The following is a 17,105-nucleotide window of genomic DNA, read 5'->3' as shown; positions in this document are numbered from 1 at the left end:
TATCAGTGTGTGAAGCACACACAGAGCCAGCTTTAGCTTAATAACCCTGTTAGTCTGTTAGTTCTTCTTCTGCCCTGAGAGCTCAGCAGGACAAAAACAAAACAAAGCGCCAAGCTCCACCTAGTGGTCGGAAGCATGGACGCAACATGCCTCACAGGAGGTGATCTTTTAATGTCATATTTTTAATAATCCACCAGGGTAGTGTCTAAATTTATTTTCCTTTTTGGTTTAATAAAGTATTTTTTTGAATTGAATAGAAATAGCAGCTGTACATATACAGCATGTTTCTCTCAGCATTCAGGAAGAGCGTTTGGTCCTTACAGCTACCATTAGCTACCATTACTTTATTCATTTGCAGTTAAATGTTAATATGATACTAGTATCAATATGTTGCAGAGCTGCACAGTCATGAAATGTGTTTTTAATACCAGCAATCCAGTTTGATATCGGATCCAATCGAAAAGAATCGATTCCAAATCTTGAGAATCGATTCTTGAAATCTGAATCGATACCCAGCCCTTTCTCTGATTACAGGGTCTCCTGTTGCATTTCTGCTTTTAAACGCATGATTTACGCTCCCACAGATGTGCTTCTGTAATGTAACCCAGACTTCACACCAGCAGAAATCACCTCTAAAGATTACAACAAGCGTTTTTATTGATGTCAACATGACCTGCTGCTGTTGTGGTCATTGTCCAAAGGTTGGCGTGCTCCACTTGGCACACGACCTCATTTCTGAGCTCTGCTGTGTCCGTGACGGACTTTTATTTCTCTGAAGAAGCCAGAGGAGAAAACTCAATTTGTTTTGCAGCTAAATATAAATGCTTGTGTACTTGAAATAAATGCATAATAAATCATAGATGATTACATTTGTAAAAATCCAAAGCCTACATCTAATTAAATCAGTCTAAAGTGAGAGCTGCATCGCTCTCAATTAGGAAAGACAGTAGATGTAAAATGTAAACAAACACTGACACTATATGCAAGCCTCCGAACATTTGGCCACCCTGAGGACACTGCGCTGATGCAGCAGAAGTTTAATACCGGCCCCGAAGCGTGTCATTTGGCTGTGAACCGTGGCTGAGGTGTGTCTGCCGCCACTGCAAGATGCTAAGATGCTGTGGTCTGATCATAGTGTTTAAGTCATTACTCACAAGGTCAATTACCCAGACCAGTGATTATGTTTAATGCCTCATTGGCACCCTGGCCACCTGTGATGGTCGTCTAGCTCACAGATTACTGCTGAATCCAGGCGACCCGGTAGCGGAGGCCCGTGGTTCATAAACAAGTCCACGACTCTTGTTCATATCCGCACTGCTTGGTGCACTTTTACTGATTTTATATTTGCTGAAATATTTTGATGAAGGTTTTATACTTGAATAGCAATAATTATTTAGCAGCTTTAATAAAGGATGGAAAAATGGAAGAACTATTGGAATTAAGTTAATTTTCTTTGTATAATGTGTCCTTTTCCCAAAGGTGTTGCAAAGCATGTGGGAGATGCTCTGAAAGAACACTGCTCAAGGTCTTCAAAGAAAATTTACACAATTGGCGTTGCACCATGGGGAGTCATTGAAAACAGGAGCGATCTTATTGGCCGAGACGTAAGAAGCTCCTGCTGACTCAAAGTCATCCGTCCTGATTTCCAATCATTTCAAGGGTGTTTGATATTGATTTATATCTCCTATGTCTTCTTGATGTCCCCCCAAATGCAGACTACTGTTCCATATCAGACTCTGCTGAATCCTCTCAGCAAGCTGAACGTTCTGAACAATCTACATTCCCATTTCCTCCTGGTGGATGACGGGACTGTGGGCAGGTACGGGGCCGAGGTCAAACTGAGGCGGGACCTGGAGAAACACATCAACCTGCAGAGAATACACGCACGTAAGGACGAAACCAAAAAAAAAAATCATGTTTAGCTTTCTGTGACCGGATAGCAAGCGCAGCAGGTGATGCCCATCACTGAAATGCATCATTTATCTTTAGAAATGACCAACAACGATGTGTTGGGACCATATTCATAAGCCTGTGGCTTCTTTGCCATTTTTATCACATTACCACCACCAACCTATTAGGATTTTTTGTGAGTAAACAAATCCAGGTTGTAAATACTGTGTAGTGGAAGGGAAACGATGCCCCACTAGGATGCATCTTACATGGATATTAGAGCTGCACGTCTGTTTGTGTGTGTTCTGTACATCCATTTCAGAGACTGCATTATTTGTCCATTTTTAGAAATATAACTCCATCGTTTTCAGGGTCAAAGGACGCCGCCTGTTTCCTTTCCGTTGTAGCTCTGGTTTTATGCTTGGGGTCATTTTCTTGCTAGGAGGGGAAATTCGTCTCCAGTTTAAAGTATTTTGTACCACCCTAACAGGATCGCCTTGCATTTGGCTCCATCCAGCTTCCCGTCAACCGTGACAACCGTTCCTTGCCCCTTGCTGGAGAAAACCTCCCCACAGCATGATGGTGCCACCTCCATGATCCACTGTGGGGATGGGGCTTTCAGGCTGATGCCAAGTTGGCGTAAAGGTTCAGCTTTGGTCTCCTCTGACCAGAGATTCCTTCATATGCTTGCCTTAGATGGCTTGAGGCAAACTATAAATAAGACTCTTTGACTTTTTTCCCCCAGAATTGCTTTCTCCTTACTCCCATCTATAAGAGTGTAGATATTTTGGTGCACAACAGATAGCTGACCTGTCAACAGATCCTCCTACATGAGCTGTTGATCTCTGCAGCTCCTCCAGAGCTGCAGTGGGCCTCTTGGCTGCTTCTCTGAGTGATGCTCTGCTTGTTCAGGCTGTGTGTTTAGGCGAATGGACCATGTAGCTTAGCAGTTGTGCCATAATGTGAGATGTTCAGGGCTTGGCTGCTTTAAACTTCTCCACAGCTTCCTCCCTGACCTGTCCACTGTGCTCCTTGGTCCTTCATCATGCCGCTTGTTCGCTAACGGTCTTCAACAAACGGACCTTTACAGAGCTGCTGGATTTACACTGAGATTGAATTACACACAGGTCGATCCTATTTAAAGGGGACATCATGCTTTCCACTTCTTCCTTTTCACAGTTAAGTTGCGGTCTGTACAAAGTTGAACTGCAACACTTTGGTCTCAATTCCTCGTTAACGTACTCCCACATTCCCCCTTTTTCACCTCTGAGGTGTGTCTGAGAGCCACCTTTTTTTTGGCGCTGTCTCTTTAAATCTAAAGGAGGCACTTCCCCCCCTCCCCTCCCCCCTCCAGGTCGCAGGGCGTTCCACTTCACCCCGTCCAGGCATTTTTGTAGCATGCTGGGCGACGGTGTGCTGAACAACAGATGACTTATAGCGCCGGCATCCTTCAGCTTGGACTACAAAATCACTCAGAGGAATAAAAATGGTGGACTAGCTAGACTGTTAAGCTGCAAGTCCATGGTCCTGTTAGGCAGCTCAGCAGCAAATACTGAGACTAACTGTTCAGAAAATGTAATAGAAAACTGAATGGTTTAGAAAATGTGAATATAAAGATATCTACGCAACACTTTAAGAAACTACATTCACATTTTTTGCATTCCTACAGACTCTAAGTACACTACAAAATGGGTTAAAAGTGGATTCTGAATGATGTAACTTAATGGTATGTTATTTAGGGCCGTCGGAGGAATACAAATGCACGCCACAATTTTATAATTTTTATTCATAAAAAATTTTGCAAACATTGTATCAGTTGGGCAGATAAGACCTAAAATAAATTGGACTCAAAAACTGTAGTTTGATGCTGTAATGACGATAAAAGGTTGATTTTCTTTCTTGTAATGATGCACATTAAACATCCAAAGGGTGACTAAACTCTTTTCTTTGAGGTATTAGAAGTTGACCAGGACCAGTCAACGGGAAGGGCATTGATTTGTTTTACTGGCACTTTGCCTCTGCTTGGTGGAAACTATGTGATATGTGAGAGATTGGTGCTATCACCACAACCTCTCACACACTTTCTGTAATGCACAGCTGCTTTTAGGAAAACAAGATAGTTGCTAAGAGGAATTTCAGCAGCTAAACCTACATTTCTGGGAGCCTCTGTGTTTGCGACTGTGGGGTTTAGTAAAAGTTGTGCAGTGGGGGCAGTGTGATGTTTTAAAAAAAGATCAAATGTACATCCAGGCCTTTTTTAATCTTTTTTTTTTTTTTTTTTTTTATATTTTTAGGAATCGGTCAGGGTGTTCCTGTTGTGGCGCTGATCCTTGAAGGTGGCCCAAACGTGATCCTGACTGTGCTGGAATACCTTCAGGAGAGCCCTCCTGTCCCTGTGGTGGTGTGTGAGGGGACCGGCCGTGCTGCTGACATTCTGGCCTACGTCCACAAGCAGACAGAGGAGGGGGGGTAGGTTAAACACACCGAGGACCAGGTCCGGGAAGCAGAAAGCGACTGAAGGCTTGTTCTGCCTGATAATGACTGTTTTAGTGGTGGCCGGCTTAGTGAAAGCCTGAATGAAAGAGTTCGTGGCTCAAAGGAGGGCAAAATCCCAGTGAAGCAACGACAATGATCAGGTTGCAGGAAGACTTAAGAGAATCTAAAAACAGATGACCGGGGCTTTTTGTATTTTTTTTGCTGGATGATCAGCTGTTTATGTTGCCATCATAACTTCAGTATTAGACGGTATTTTTGTCTTTATTTTGTATTTCCTGAACAGCTTTAGTATCTTAACAATTCAGATTACACCTTCTTATCAAATGTTTAGACGTTGCTAAACCAGTGCTTTTATTGGTTGGTTGGTCTTCCAAGTCACATTAGATGCTGGTTAGCATGTATGCGTATGTTCACAGTGTTTAAATGCCCTTTCGCAACAAGTATAGTGAGCATTTCACGGCTCTCTCCATGAGGTTGAAAGCTCATATAGAGCGGTTTTGGTGTTCTCTCTTCTTCCTTCCTGTTTGTTGGCTGCAAGTCTTGGTCTCTCTCTGCCAGACCAAACACCAACATGTTTAGATGCATCATCAAAAAAAAAGTATTTTAAACAGAGCTTAATCTTTTAGGTAACCTTAGTTTTAATCACCCAGCTAACTCCATGTCTCCTCCTGGCAGTAGCAGCATCCACACTAAAGAAAATGTAGTCGGCCTGAAGTGGTGCGTTTACTGATCAGAAGAGGGTTGTACTTTTTGGGTTTGATTGACCGATCACCAGTGGGGGGGAGAACCAAGCTGAAAAACGGCTTGTTCTGGTCAACAAGAGTCTTTTACTTTTTAGGCCATGCTACCATTCTTTTCATCTGAAAGGGTTCAGCTGTGCACTACAAAAAGGGAACTAAAAGTAAGTAAATTTTTCTAGAAATTAGTCTATTTTTCATTGATTTGAGCAGGTAAATAAGACTATTTGCCAATGGGACTAGTAGTTCTACCCCTAAAATAAGATAATTAGATACTCTGCACTTGAAAAATGATGATGGAGGTGAACTGTTCCTACTTTAAGTGCAAAAATCTTATTCCATTGGCAAATAATCTTATTTATCTGCTCAAATCAAGAAGAATGCACTCATTTCAAGAAAAAACTTACTTAATTTTAGTTCCCTTTTTGCAGTGTGAGGAGTTTGTTTTTAGGAGTGGATCACTTTATATGCCTTCATTCTAAACGCTTTGAAATCCAAGTGTCGTTTTTCAAACCATTCAGGAAAGGTGTCAGGTTTGACGTGGTTTAAATATGCAACAAACCTTCACTGGGTGATTTTATTTGAGAATAACACCTGGGGACTTCACAAACATTAGTTCGGTATGTGGGCTATGTCACTCTTCTCGTTGCAGCTTGCCTACTTCCTTTCAACTGGGAGTTGTAGTTCTCAGAAAGCAGATTTGTGGAAAAAAAATATCCTCGTTGTGTCTCGCATTCTCAGATCTTGTGGCAACAGGCTGGTGTTGGGTGTCTCCTGTAGGAGACGGCAACATACTTGTTTCACAGCCAATGTTTTGACTTGAAATGGGAGAAATATGGGATTTAGTAAGGGATGAAGCTGGGATCGCATCTAAAAACCATCTGTTTGATCAATTAGTGCAGATTTTAAATCACTTTCCATATACCGTATGTAATCTAATGATAACCAGAAGGGTGTAGATTAGCAGGACATGTAAATCTCTGACAGACCAAACCCAGGCTAATCTGGAGCTCATGTCCCTGCTAAAGGATTCAGAATCCAACGTTTGTAGCAGCGCGTGTGTCTGAACAGTGACTCTGATCATCTCGTGCTGTCATTACTCTACAGCAGCCTTCCTGACGGCGTGGAGACGGACATCATCGCCACCATCAAGAAAACCTTCAACTTCAGTCAGAGTGAAGCCATCCACCTCTTTCAGAAACTGATGGAGTGCATGAGGAGCAAAGAACTGGTAACATTTGTCACCTTTGCTGCCACAGTCATGACAGCGGAGCTGCTCACGTGCATCAGGCACACTCAGCCCGTTCCACCAGACGTCTCCAAATGGGTTTATAACAGAACCCAGACTTAATGAAAAGTATCCGCTGCCCAGAGGAGGCACTGAGGTAGTTATTAAGAAATATACAGAGTTTAATGTTTTCTCTGAGTCAGTCTCTTTGCCTTGGACTGTGACCCTGTTTGTTTTGTCTTTTTTATGTACATTTTGGCAAATTAAACCTTGGCCAAATAATCCTTTAACAGTTGGTGTTGATCGTATCGATCTACAGATTCTCACCACACGACCTTTTGATACTGAAAAGAAAACACGGGCGGCAACATTACCGAATTTCCTTTAGTCATTTAAAAAAGAAAAAAGAGCCCCGTTTTTTTTAATCATGTTTTTATAACCAACAATAGACAATCAGCTATTTAGTTGCAGTAACCCAGACTAGATTGTTTTTTTTTTTTTTTACATAGATTGCTCAGATTGAATCAAGCCGTTGAGCGAGGGGAACTAATTCCCCCTCTAACTCAAAACGGTCCAACCTGATTGTCCAGTTATAGTAATCCTCACACAGTTTCACTGACAGCAGCTGAGGACTCCGGTGTCAGCAGTATAAACTGGTGCCAGGCTGAAATAACTAGAAACATGTGGATAAGATCTGTGGGAACCCGGTAATAAGCCTGATCTTGTTTCTCGGTCAACAGATCACTGTGTTTCACATCAGCTCAGAGGAACACCAAGACATTGATGTAGCTATTCTGAGGGCCTTGCTCCAAGGTTTGTGAAATGACTGCTTACTAAACCATCATTTGCTTCTGCTTGTCTAATAAAAGAAGTAAGAGGGGGGGAAAAAACGCATTAAGCGGAGTCATATACGGTAGTTTTTGGTATCTGGGGTTTATTGTTTGTTTTCTGCTGTTTTCTTTCTGATATGGATATGCTTTGAGAACACAGTTCCCCCTCTGTGCCCTTCTCTTTCTGCTCTTGATGAGATCAAGTTGCTCACATTCATATGAGCTCCTTATTCCAACAGTTCCTGAGCCTCATGTCTTTTAGTCTTTGGGTCTGTCACTAAAAACAAAACAAAAAAACAAACAGATTAAACAATTATGCTTCAGATCTATGAGAGAAATGCACTGCAAAAAGGGAACTAAACGTAAGTAAAATTTTCTAGAAATGAGTCTATTTTTCGTTGATTTGAGCAGCTAAATAAGACTATTTGCCAATGGGATTAGTAGTTCTACCCCTAAAATAAGATAATTAGATATTCTGCACTTGAAAAATAATGATGGAGATGAATTGTTCCTACTTTAAGTGCAAAAATCTTATTCCATTGGCAAATAATCTTATTTAACTGCTCAAATCAAGACGAAATGCACCCATTTCAAGACAATTTTACTTACTTTTAGTTCCCTTTTTGCAGTGTACACACCTAATCGTATTTTATCCTATTTCCAGGACTATTTTACTCCACAGAAGGTGGTGGGGGGGGGATCCCTCGGAGCTAATTTTTCTCAGCTTGTTAACCCTCATTCCTCCTCATGCCTACAAAGGCAGGAATTTTTGCCTTTTCACTACTCAATAGTGAAAAGGAATAAGATTAGATCTTCAAACGACAAAGCTAAAGCATGTTTAGGATGCACCCAGTCAAGCACGTATCGTTTTGTGTTTTTTGTTTTGTGTTTTTTTTTTTTTTTTTCTTTTTGCTCGAAGGTGCAGTCACCTCAGTACAATGAGAATGTGGGGTTTGAAAGGACCTGCATGTTTAAAAGTATCCGAAGCTTGTGCAGTGGTTGGATAACACACAAAGGTTTTCAGTTCTCCACCAAGAGGCAAGTTGTGCAATAGGCTGTTCATTAAAGTTAGAAAGGGGAGAGGCCCAAGTTAGGTACGCAGGGCTCTTTTAATGATATCAAATAATAACCGTCTTTGTCATTGCAATGTACAACAATGAAATTAGTGGGGTTTGTTTTTTTTATTTGCTGAAATTGCAATTTCACATCCAGATAATGAGTTATGTGTTTTCTAGGGCTGCTTCTAACCACCATGTTTTTCTCCAGTTAATCTATCTTATTTTATGATTATCAAAAACTGCTGACCCGAACGTGTTACATCACAGCTTACTTTGGGATATGTGCAACTCACTTCTCTCCGCTGTTCATTATTTACATTTGACTCTTAATACTGATATTTCTGCCACATTTGTTTATTTATACTCAGCTTGTCCTGCTACTGTTGATAACTGTCCCCACCACATAGACTCTGCAAGCTCTTAAACTGCTTCATTCTTATTTTCTCCTTGTTCTTTGATTTAGTTTGACTTATTTTTGTTAATGCTTTGTCTTTTGTTGATAAAAAAAATTTTTTCAGCCTGGGAACCAATGCAATTTCGTCACAATGCTGGCAACATTTGCATGGCAACATCTTCCCCAGTGTTGCTTTTTTTTTTTTCAGGAAACCTCTGCAAACTCACAATAAAATGTAATAAACCATTTGTAAACTGCTACCTCCAGCATGACGACAACAGTCAATAAAGTAAAGCTCTTCTTATTTAGGCGTCAGAGCCTGGATATTCAGCCTGCTGTGAAAGTCAAAGATGCAGATATTGAACTAGAAATTAACAGAAAGTAAGCCTCCACACTAAAGAGGAAAACTATTTTTAATGAACCTCTTAAGAAATCTATAAATACATGGAGACCTAATTTTATTTATCGACTATATACTTATGAGATTGAATAGACTTTGATTCAGTTAAAGCTTAAACTTATCTACGTAGTTAAGTGTCTAAAAGCAACAGTAGGGAAATTTAAATGCTTGGGAGCACATAGTGTGCACAGTGTTACATTTAGGTAAAGGGTTTTTTAGTCTAATGTTGGGTGTAAAGGTTCTGTGAAGCCTTCACTCAGTGGAAACACGGAGCCGTCCTCCATCAGCTCATCCACAGCTCCTGGGCGTTGTCTCCTCACAGCGGCTCGTGCTGCTGGGGTTTACAGCAAAACCTTCAAGCTCGTCTCTTTCGAAGCCCACTTAGTTATACTTCCACACTTTAGAGCGCTTGGCAAACTCCACCTTTCTAAGCCGACGTATGAGGGCCAATCAGACGGCACGAGTTGTGCTGCAGACCGCAGACACGCGCCTCGACAAGCATACAGCGGTTTAAAGGAAAGCCGCCATTTTTCTTAGAAAGTCTGGTAAATAAAAAATAACAGATTCCTGCCATTGATTGTGATGACTAGTCACAATCTTGTCGGATCTGCTGCTGTATCTGTGTGTAACTGACCGTATTATTGGACCTGATTGCTAATTATTCACAGCCCTCCAGCTGTCTTAACTAAAAGCAGATTTGGTGTTTTGTCGGCCGTTTGTGAATGAGCGTGTTGGTGTGAGTCTAACGCCAGCGGCCCTGTGTGTTTCAGGCACAAACGTGTCTGCCTTCGATCAGCTGGTCCTGACCCTGGCCTGGGACCGCGTGGACATCGCCAAGAATCACGTGTTTGTGTACGGACAGCAGCTTCTGGTGCGTATCCGCATTTGTGCGTGTGTGGGAGCCGCGGCTCCCAGGAGTGTTTGCTAAGCTCAGCATCAGCTAGGAACCTTTGGACTCCCCCAGAACGACCTCGCCGTCCCTGGGGGGCCACAGTTTGTAGGGCAGGCTGCCAGGAACTGCTTGTCTTGGCTGTAATATGAGCCCCATTACATTTGTCTTCATGAGCGACTCTGTGTGCCCGTGTTTATTTTAAAACCGGAGTCGTGCGTGAATGAGAGGATGGATATTTGTTTAGGTTTTCATTAGGCCAGATTTATTGTTTTCTCTCTCGATATATTAGTTTTCTAAACACTGATTTGCTCTAAAAATATACTGCCGCTTCTTGTTTGTGTTTTTAGGTGAGCTCCTTGGAGCAGGCCATGCTGGACGCTCTCATCATGGACAGGGTGGACTTTGTGAAGCTGCTCATAGAAAACGGCGTGAGCATGCACCGCTTCCTGACAATCAGTCGGCTGGAGGAGCTCTACAACACGGTAACCCCTTATGAAATCTGCAGCGCCGCTTCAATAAACGAGCAACATGTTTCAGCTTTGTTTCTCCATTTCAGAAACAACCTCCAAACAACCCAACTCTCCTCCACCTGGTCAGGGATGTGAAGCAGGTAGTGGATCTACTACACCACTCTGTGTACAAGCACTCTGGCCGACGTGAACCAGGACCTAACTAACATGTTGGGGTTTGTGCATTGCAGAGCAATCTTCCCCCAAACTATAAAATCACCTTGATCGACGTAGGCCTGGTCATCGAATACCTGATGGGCGGGACTTACAGGTGCAACTACACCAGGAAGCGCTTCAGAATCATTTACAACAATCTTCATGGCAACAGTAGGGTGAGTGGAGACAGAAGCCCAGTCTAGTTTGTAAAAGTTCACATCTTCTTTTCTACCTCTAACGTTTTTTTTTTTGTTTTTTTTTGGGAGGCTTTCTAGATATAATATTTTAAGAGAAGTAGTAAATAATTTGCTAACCGGGACAGCAAACATGGACTTTTCTTTTTACCGTATTTTGGGACGTTTGTTTGGCTCATAATAAAGGTGGCAAAATGTATGAAAAGTCTTTTTAACAACTCAATTCATTGCTGGCACTGTGTCTCACTGCATACAGCCAATAATGCATTTATAAGCTACATTTTACCATCATCAGACGGACTGCTTTGATACATTAAATATTTTAGGTTAACTGCTCTGTGTTGCATTTATTCTTATATTCAAGTCTATCTCTTTTTATTTATGCATCAAAAATAAACGCTCAACCATACCCAGGGTTATTTGAGGCTTGCAGGCACCATCAATTAGAGGTAATCGTTGTTTATCGGCCCTGGATTAGTATCAACCTAATTTCCCTTAACCAACTCTGATTAGTGATCAGCAGGTCCAATAATGAACAGTCTGGGTTTTATTGTATGTTAAATAAATTTTAATATCAGGTTGATAATCTAGTAATCCCTTCATTTTCTTTTGGTTTCACAAGTACAATTTTTGCACAGCTTTTTTCACCGTCTTTTATGTTTAATAAGGAGGAGGGAAAAAATGTGTACTGTCAGATCAAACCTCAGAGAAAGTAGAGACTGGTGTAGGCCAGGAAAAGCTAAATTTTCCTATTAAATCTTTTAGGATCTGTTTATTGTCACGTTAACGGTGGAGTAAAGTAAACTGGTAAATGTCTGATCTCTACAGCGGTCGGGGCGCCACATGGCCGGTCCGGGTTCCCATCTGAGGAAAAATCACGAGGCTTTCAGCATGCAGGCCGACAAGAAGGAGAAGACGAGACACAATCACTTCATCAAGACCGCACAGCCGTACAAACCCAAGGTAGGTACAAACCCTGCTGCCATCCCTTAAAATCAAAGGTTGGAAAGTCTCTGTAGTGGCTAGAGCTCTGTCCTGTTCCCGTCGCCTCTCCCACCTCTGTCATTTCTCTTCACAGCTGGAGTCTACCGCTGAGCAGAACAAGAAACGAAGCAAAGAGGAGATCGTAGACATCGATGACCCAGAGACACGCCGGTTCCCCTACCCTTTCAACGAGCTCTTAGTGTGGGCAGTGCTGATGAAGAGGCAGAAGATGTCTCTCTTCTTCTGGCAGCATGGGGAGGAGAACATGGCAAAGGCGCTCGTGGCCTGTAAGCTCTGCCGCTCCATGAGCTACGAGGCCAAGAAGAGCGACGTGGTGGACGATACGTCGGAGGAGCTCAAAGAGTACTCCAAGTAAGGTGTCCTAGCATCCAGGCTTGAATGGTGGTTGTAGCGATGTGCCGGTGTTGACCGTCTGGCTCTGCTGCTGTGTGCCAGCGAGTTCGGGACGCTCGCCGTGGACCTGCTGGAGCAGTCCTTCAGGCAGGACGAGACCATGGCCATGAAGCTGCTGACCTACGAGCTGAAGAACTGGAGCAACTCCACCTGCTTGAAGCTGGCCGTCTCCTCCCACCTGCGGCCCTTCGTCGCCCACACCTGCACCCAGATGCTGCTGTCGGACATGTGGATGGGACGGCTGAATATGCGCAAGAACTCCTGGTACAAGGTTCATGCTCCATCTAGATTTCATTTTGGGTTGTAAAGCGGACGGCTGGGCTGAATGTAGTGGGACAATCTGCACCCTGCACTGAGCTCTTTTAGTGGCTGCCACCTGGAAATGAAGAGCCTTCTCTCTTCTCTTCCTTAGTCTAATTGTTAAAAAGCATCCCTTAGAAGATTCTTCTTAGTTATTAACCGTTTAGGTTGATCAGTTTTAACATGAGTTGAATTTGAGAATACTCTATTAATCCCAAAGGGAAATTAAATGCTGGCATAACTCACATCATTCAACGAGTTGTGGACAAGAACAAACTCCATAAGACAAAAAGGTCTGATCCTATGGTCTAATAAATTAGAGAAATTTATGGAGGAACTCCAGTTTCCTGATCATGATGCAACCAGAAGAGCATTGTGCAGAAGTGCAGCACGCGTCTCAATAAATAAGGATGTCATCAAAGTTAATTTTAGTAATTCAGTTACAAATGGAAAGTGTATGTATATCTAAGAAAACTGGATTACACAAGACCAGTTTCTAAAATGAGATGTTGTTTTTGTTAATACAGAAGTATTAACAAACCCTTCTGAGAAGCATTTCAGTAGAACTGACAGTAAATGCATTCAGTACAAGTTTAGCGCTGGGCGATACGGAAACATACCCCGTCACGATGAGATTTCCCATATCAGTCGATATTGGTGTCAAATATAAAGCAAATCAGTGTTTTTATTAAGGTGTGACGTCAGAAAAAGACGACTCTGGTCGGTCGTCGCTGCTGTGCAGGTGTTGTTTTTGGGGACCTAGCACTCGCTCTCGTCTGGGATTGTAAGGTCTTACATTCCCAGACCTTTTACATTTAACACAGATCGGTGGGACTTCCCTCCTTTGTTGGAGCATTAGCGCCTCTGTCAGACTTTAAATAGCCAGAGCAGCTCCACACCACAGAACATTTCAGACCTTTCTTGTCAACAGTGTCTTACACTGCGTCTTCCTCCTTTTCTTCTTTAGGGTCACTCGTGTTTTTTTTCACCTTTCTTCAGCGACGTCCCACCGGTTATCTCACATATAAGGCTACATAAACATTTGCCATTAGCTCGTCTGGCTACTACTCTGCGGTCTGCATCAACCTAACTAACTGTATTCCAGCCACATGATTGGTCCAGTGCAGAGCAAGGCTTATTACCATTGGCTAATTATCTTTTCAGTACGCTGAAGGTCTTGATGGACCCTTTATGTCTACTGAGGAAAAATGATTTCCAGGATTATATCGCAGTCGTTTTATCACCCAGTTTTGGTACGAGGTTGGGGCTTTTCTTGCATGAGTTACTGCATTAATGCGGCGTAGCGTGGAGCAGTCAGTCTTTGACCTCGCTGAGGTGTTGAGGGAGCCCAGGGTGATGCCGTGGTCATTAAAGCATTGTGGGATGTAGCACTGTGGCTGGATGCCAAGTCCTGCTTAAAAAGGAAGTCCGTATCTCCATAGCTTATCAGCAGAGTGAGGCATGAAGCGCTCTAAAGTTTCCTCCTACATGGCTCTGCTGAATGTGGAGCAGAATACATGGCTCGCAAAATTATAACTTCCTGTGAAAAGTTAACGCAGGACCTCAAAGTGCTTGGGTTCTGCCCCTCCTCGTTCTTCCTCCTTTACTTTCCTCTGAGAAGAGGACCGCTGATCTCCAGTTCTGTTTTTCTCCTTAGCCCAAGATGCTTGTAATGATGTCGGGTTCAGGAGCGGCTCAACACAGGGATGGAGACGGTTACAGCTTGTGTCCTGGATGCTGAAGCTCTGACTCCAGCTGCAGTCTGTGCTTTGTGGACTTCCACCTAACATTTGATCGGGCTCAGCTCAGGGCTTAAAGCAAAAAATAATCAATTTGACGGAGCATTGTTTCTGGTCAGCCCATATATTCTTGTGGGCGTCACGCCACATAACGTACCACACTTGCTTATTGTGCAAAGTCAACTTTAACTAAATCTGTCAGTTTTTAAAATACGCATCGACAATTCCTGCATCCCTCCCACCTTTCACAAACCTAGCAGCAGCCACCCACATTTACATTTGTGTTCTTTAGGTGATTCTCAGTATCTTGGTGCCTCCTGCCATACTGCTTTTGGAGTACAAGTCCAAAGCCGAGATGGCTCACATCCCTCAGAGTCAAGATGACCACCAAATGACCATGGAGGACAGCGAACACAACTTTCAGACCATGGCTGAAGACATCCAAATGGTACCGTTTCCTCCTCTTTATCTGTCCACAGTTGGCTCAACAGTTTTGTCAAATCATCCCTTGACCAACGCAGCATCTCTAACCTTTTGAACAGGATGTGTTCAAGGAAGCCAGGACCCACGAGCACCTGGAGGTGAAAAACGACATGGAGACGCAGGTCCGCTCTCGAAAACTGCCTCTGACCAGAAAGATCTACGCCTTCTACCACGCTCCCATTGTCAAGTTTTGGTCCAACACGGTACGCACATGTTTGATGCCAGATAATCTGACATTATTTCACCTTTTAGTGAAGAACACATCTAACTGTGTGGCATGTGTCACAAAGGAGTGTTTTGACATGTTGCACAAATAAAAGGAAAGGCGTTGTGTGTAAACCCGCTCTTCTGGACCAGAATTCTGCACACTCACCTCGTGGCTTCCCATCTGGAGCTATTTACAGCCCAGAGCTTTTCCCCCGGAGCCTGGGATCCAACACTGCTGCTTTCTGCTTATTTGCGAACGCAGGGTTGTTTTTCAGGTTGGTCAAGACTGAGCGGTGCAGATAAGATCGCTGAACACTGGCCTCCATAATATAGCCTGAAACCACGCTTATCTACATCAGCCGTACCTGCTTCCAGCCTGATTCCAGCACATCAATCCAACTCTGCACCATTGACTTATGCGTCACTCATGGGAGAGTGACTGGTTTTCTTTCCGTCACTTCAAGGTTCAACCGCTTTAAAAACTCTGCACCTCATCACAGTTGCACCAGGAGTCTGACTGAGATATTTTTCCCACAGTCTAGACTTTAATAGAACTTATTTTATTTTTTACAACCTTAAACAGTGATGAAGATTTTTAAAACCACTTCATCTAAAAAAAAAAAAAAAAAACTAATTCAATGTGTGCTCAATCATTTAGATTTACATCCCCATAATCTTGACCTGGAGTTGAGCTAAAAATTCAAAGCTACTGATTTGGTAAAACATTCCCTCTTGTCATATAACATGAATGCTAGTATTAGAAAAACTATAGTAAAGGAAAACAATGACATTTTTAAATGCAAGGATTTTTTTTCATTCAAATAAAATGTGTATTTATGACTATTTGAACAAATAATATCCAGTCAAATAGATTCAAGTCTAGTGACATAAATTTAGCATGACCGCAGATTTATTCCTGCAATTCCGTGTATGGCCAGTAGGGGCAGTGGAAGATGCTTTTATTTTTAGTGCTGAGATCACAAAAGGTTTCCAACTGTGCTGTGAAAGGAAGGTGGTGTTCATCATGATTAAACATGTTCGTCTGTTTTAATGAAGTAGGTTATTATAAAACTTAAAATCAATGTTTAAATGGGGAGCCTCTTTTTTTTTTTTGGAAGCCTTTCAACTCTCCTGTTTTAAGCTGATTTTTCTTGTCAGTTTAAGATTAAGTTAAAATTTCTCTTTAAAATATCATCTTTTTTTTAATTGAAGTGTGTTGTCCTGGCAGTTTGGGGAAACAGCATAGTGAATCTGGTTCATTGGCGGTGTTAGGAGGCGGATTCACGCCATCAAGAGGAAAATGAGACATTCCCGTTATAATAAAACAAAGAAATGGTTGTGAGACCACAGACTTCAGTAAAAAGGAGTATTTGCTGCGTTCACAGGGCTTATGATCACGTTTATTCCCCGTCAGACAATTTATAGAAAGAGATTTCAATAAGAAGATGCCTCAATCTGCAACTGTTAAATTGTTGCTGCTCTTTTTCAATAAACAGTCATTACCATTTGCTCTGATATTCAAATACTATAAAATATTTCATATTATAGTTCTGTTTGTTGGATGCAGTCCTTTCTTGTCATATCAACCAAATAAAAAAATAATACGATGTGGAAAAGCAACTTTTGACACATTTCCTGTCAAAAGACAACTTATCCTTTTGTTTCATTACAGGTTCACTGATTTTAAGTTTTTGGTTTGTAATTGTGTCCTGTTTTTCTTTTTAGCTTTTCTACCTGGCTTACTTGATGTTGTACACATTTGTGGTCCTGGTGAAAATGCACCCGTTTCCTTCTCCTCAAGAATGGTTGGTCATCCTTTACATCTTCACCTCTGCTATCGAGAAGATTCGAGAGGTTTGTGAAACAAACGTGTGCTGTTAAAAGTTAGAAGGTGTATGAATCTGCAAGACACAAACATGACCATCTAGGACAGCGCTCTGCAACCTGTAGCTCCAGATCCACAAGTGGCTCTTTGGACTTTCCACTTTCCGGGTTTGACCCAAGTATTCGCTTAATTTAGATATATTAAAATATTTTTCAGGGCAATAAACAGCACTTGCCGTGTATCGATGCTCAGTGCAGGCTGTCCTTATCAAAAGCTTGCCTTTGTAACTTAAGAGGGTCCTATCCGGCTCTGAACGGGTCATGTGACATCGAGCACCACTTTACAGTCTGAGCTCCCCAAAGTTTGTCA

General features: G+C 42.3%; 1 protein-coding gene across 5 annotated transcripts in view; it reads left to right on the top strand.

Moving 5' to 3' along the window:
* trpm7 (transient receptor potential cation channel, subfamily M, member 7) overlaps positions 1-17,105 on the top strand; it is a 62,542-nt gene that overhangs the window by 13,618 nt on the left and 31,819 nt on the right. For 3 of the 5 annotated variants that reach the window (XM_021309685.2, XM_021309684.2, XM_021309686.2), the window contains exons 6-20: positions 1,480-1,604; positions 1,716-1,887; positions 4,185-4,359; positions 6,231-6,354; positions 7,092-7,164; positions 9,804-9,904; positions 10,273-10,407; positions 10,482-10,535; positions 10,626-10,766; positions 11,613-11,747; positions 11,863-12,140; positions 12,225-12,453; positions 14,514-14,669; positions 14,764-14,907; positions 16,637-16,765. In XM_021309685.2, the coding sequence (XP_021165360.2) occupies positions 1,480-1,604; positions 1,716-1,887; positions 4,185-4,359; positions 6,231-6,354; positions 7,092-7,164; positions 9,804-9,904; positions 10,273-10,407; positions 10,482-10,535; positions 10,626-10,766; positions 11,613-11,747; positions 11,863-12,140; positions 12,225-12,453; positions 14,514-14,669; positions 14,764-14,907; positions 16,637-16,765 (2,171 nt within the window). Of the gene's footprint in view, positions 1-1,479; positions 1,605-1,715; positions 1,888-4,184; positions 4,360-6,230; positions 6,355-7,091; positions 7,165-9,803; positions 9,905-10,272; positions 10,408-10,481; positions 10,536-10,625; positions 10,767-11,612; positions 11,748-11,862; positions 12,141-12,224; positions 12,454-14,513; positions 14,670-14,763; positions 14,950-14,995; positions 15,472-16,636; positions 16,766-17,105 lie in introns of those variants that run through there. The other 2 variants (XM_036136255.1, XM_036136256.1) reach the window with 2 other exon arrangements.

The sequence above is a fragment of the Fundulus heteroclitus genome, chromosome 4 (assembly GCF_011125445.2).
Source record: "Fundulus heteroclitus isolate FHET01 chromosome 4, MU-UCD_Fhet_4.1, whole genome shotgun sequence".
In the NCBI taxonomy this organism is placed as follows: Eukaryota; Metazoa; Chordata; class Actinopteri; order Cyprinodontiformes; family Fundulidae; genus Fundulus; species Fundulus heteroclitus.
The sequence above is the reverse complement of the archived record's forward strand: the minus strand, read 5'-3'. Positions and strand labels throughout refer to the sequence as shown.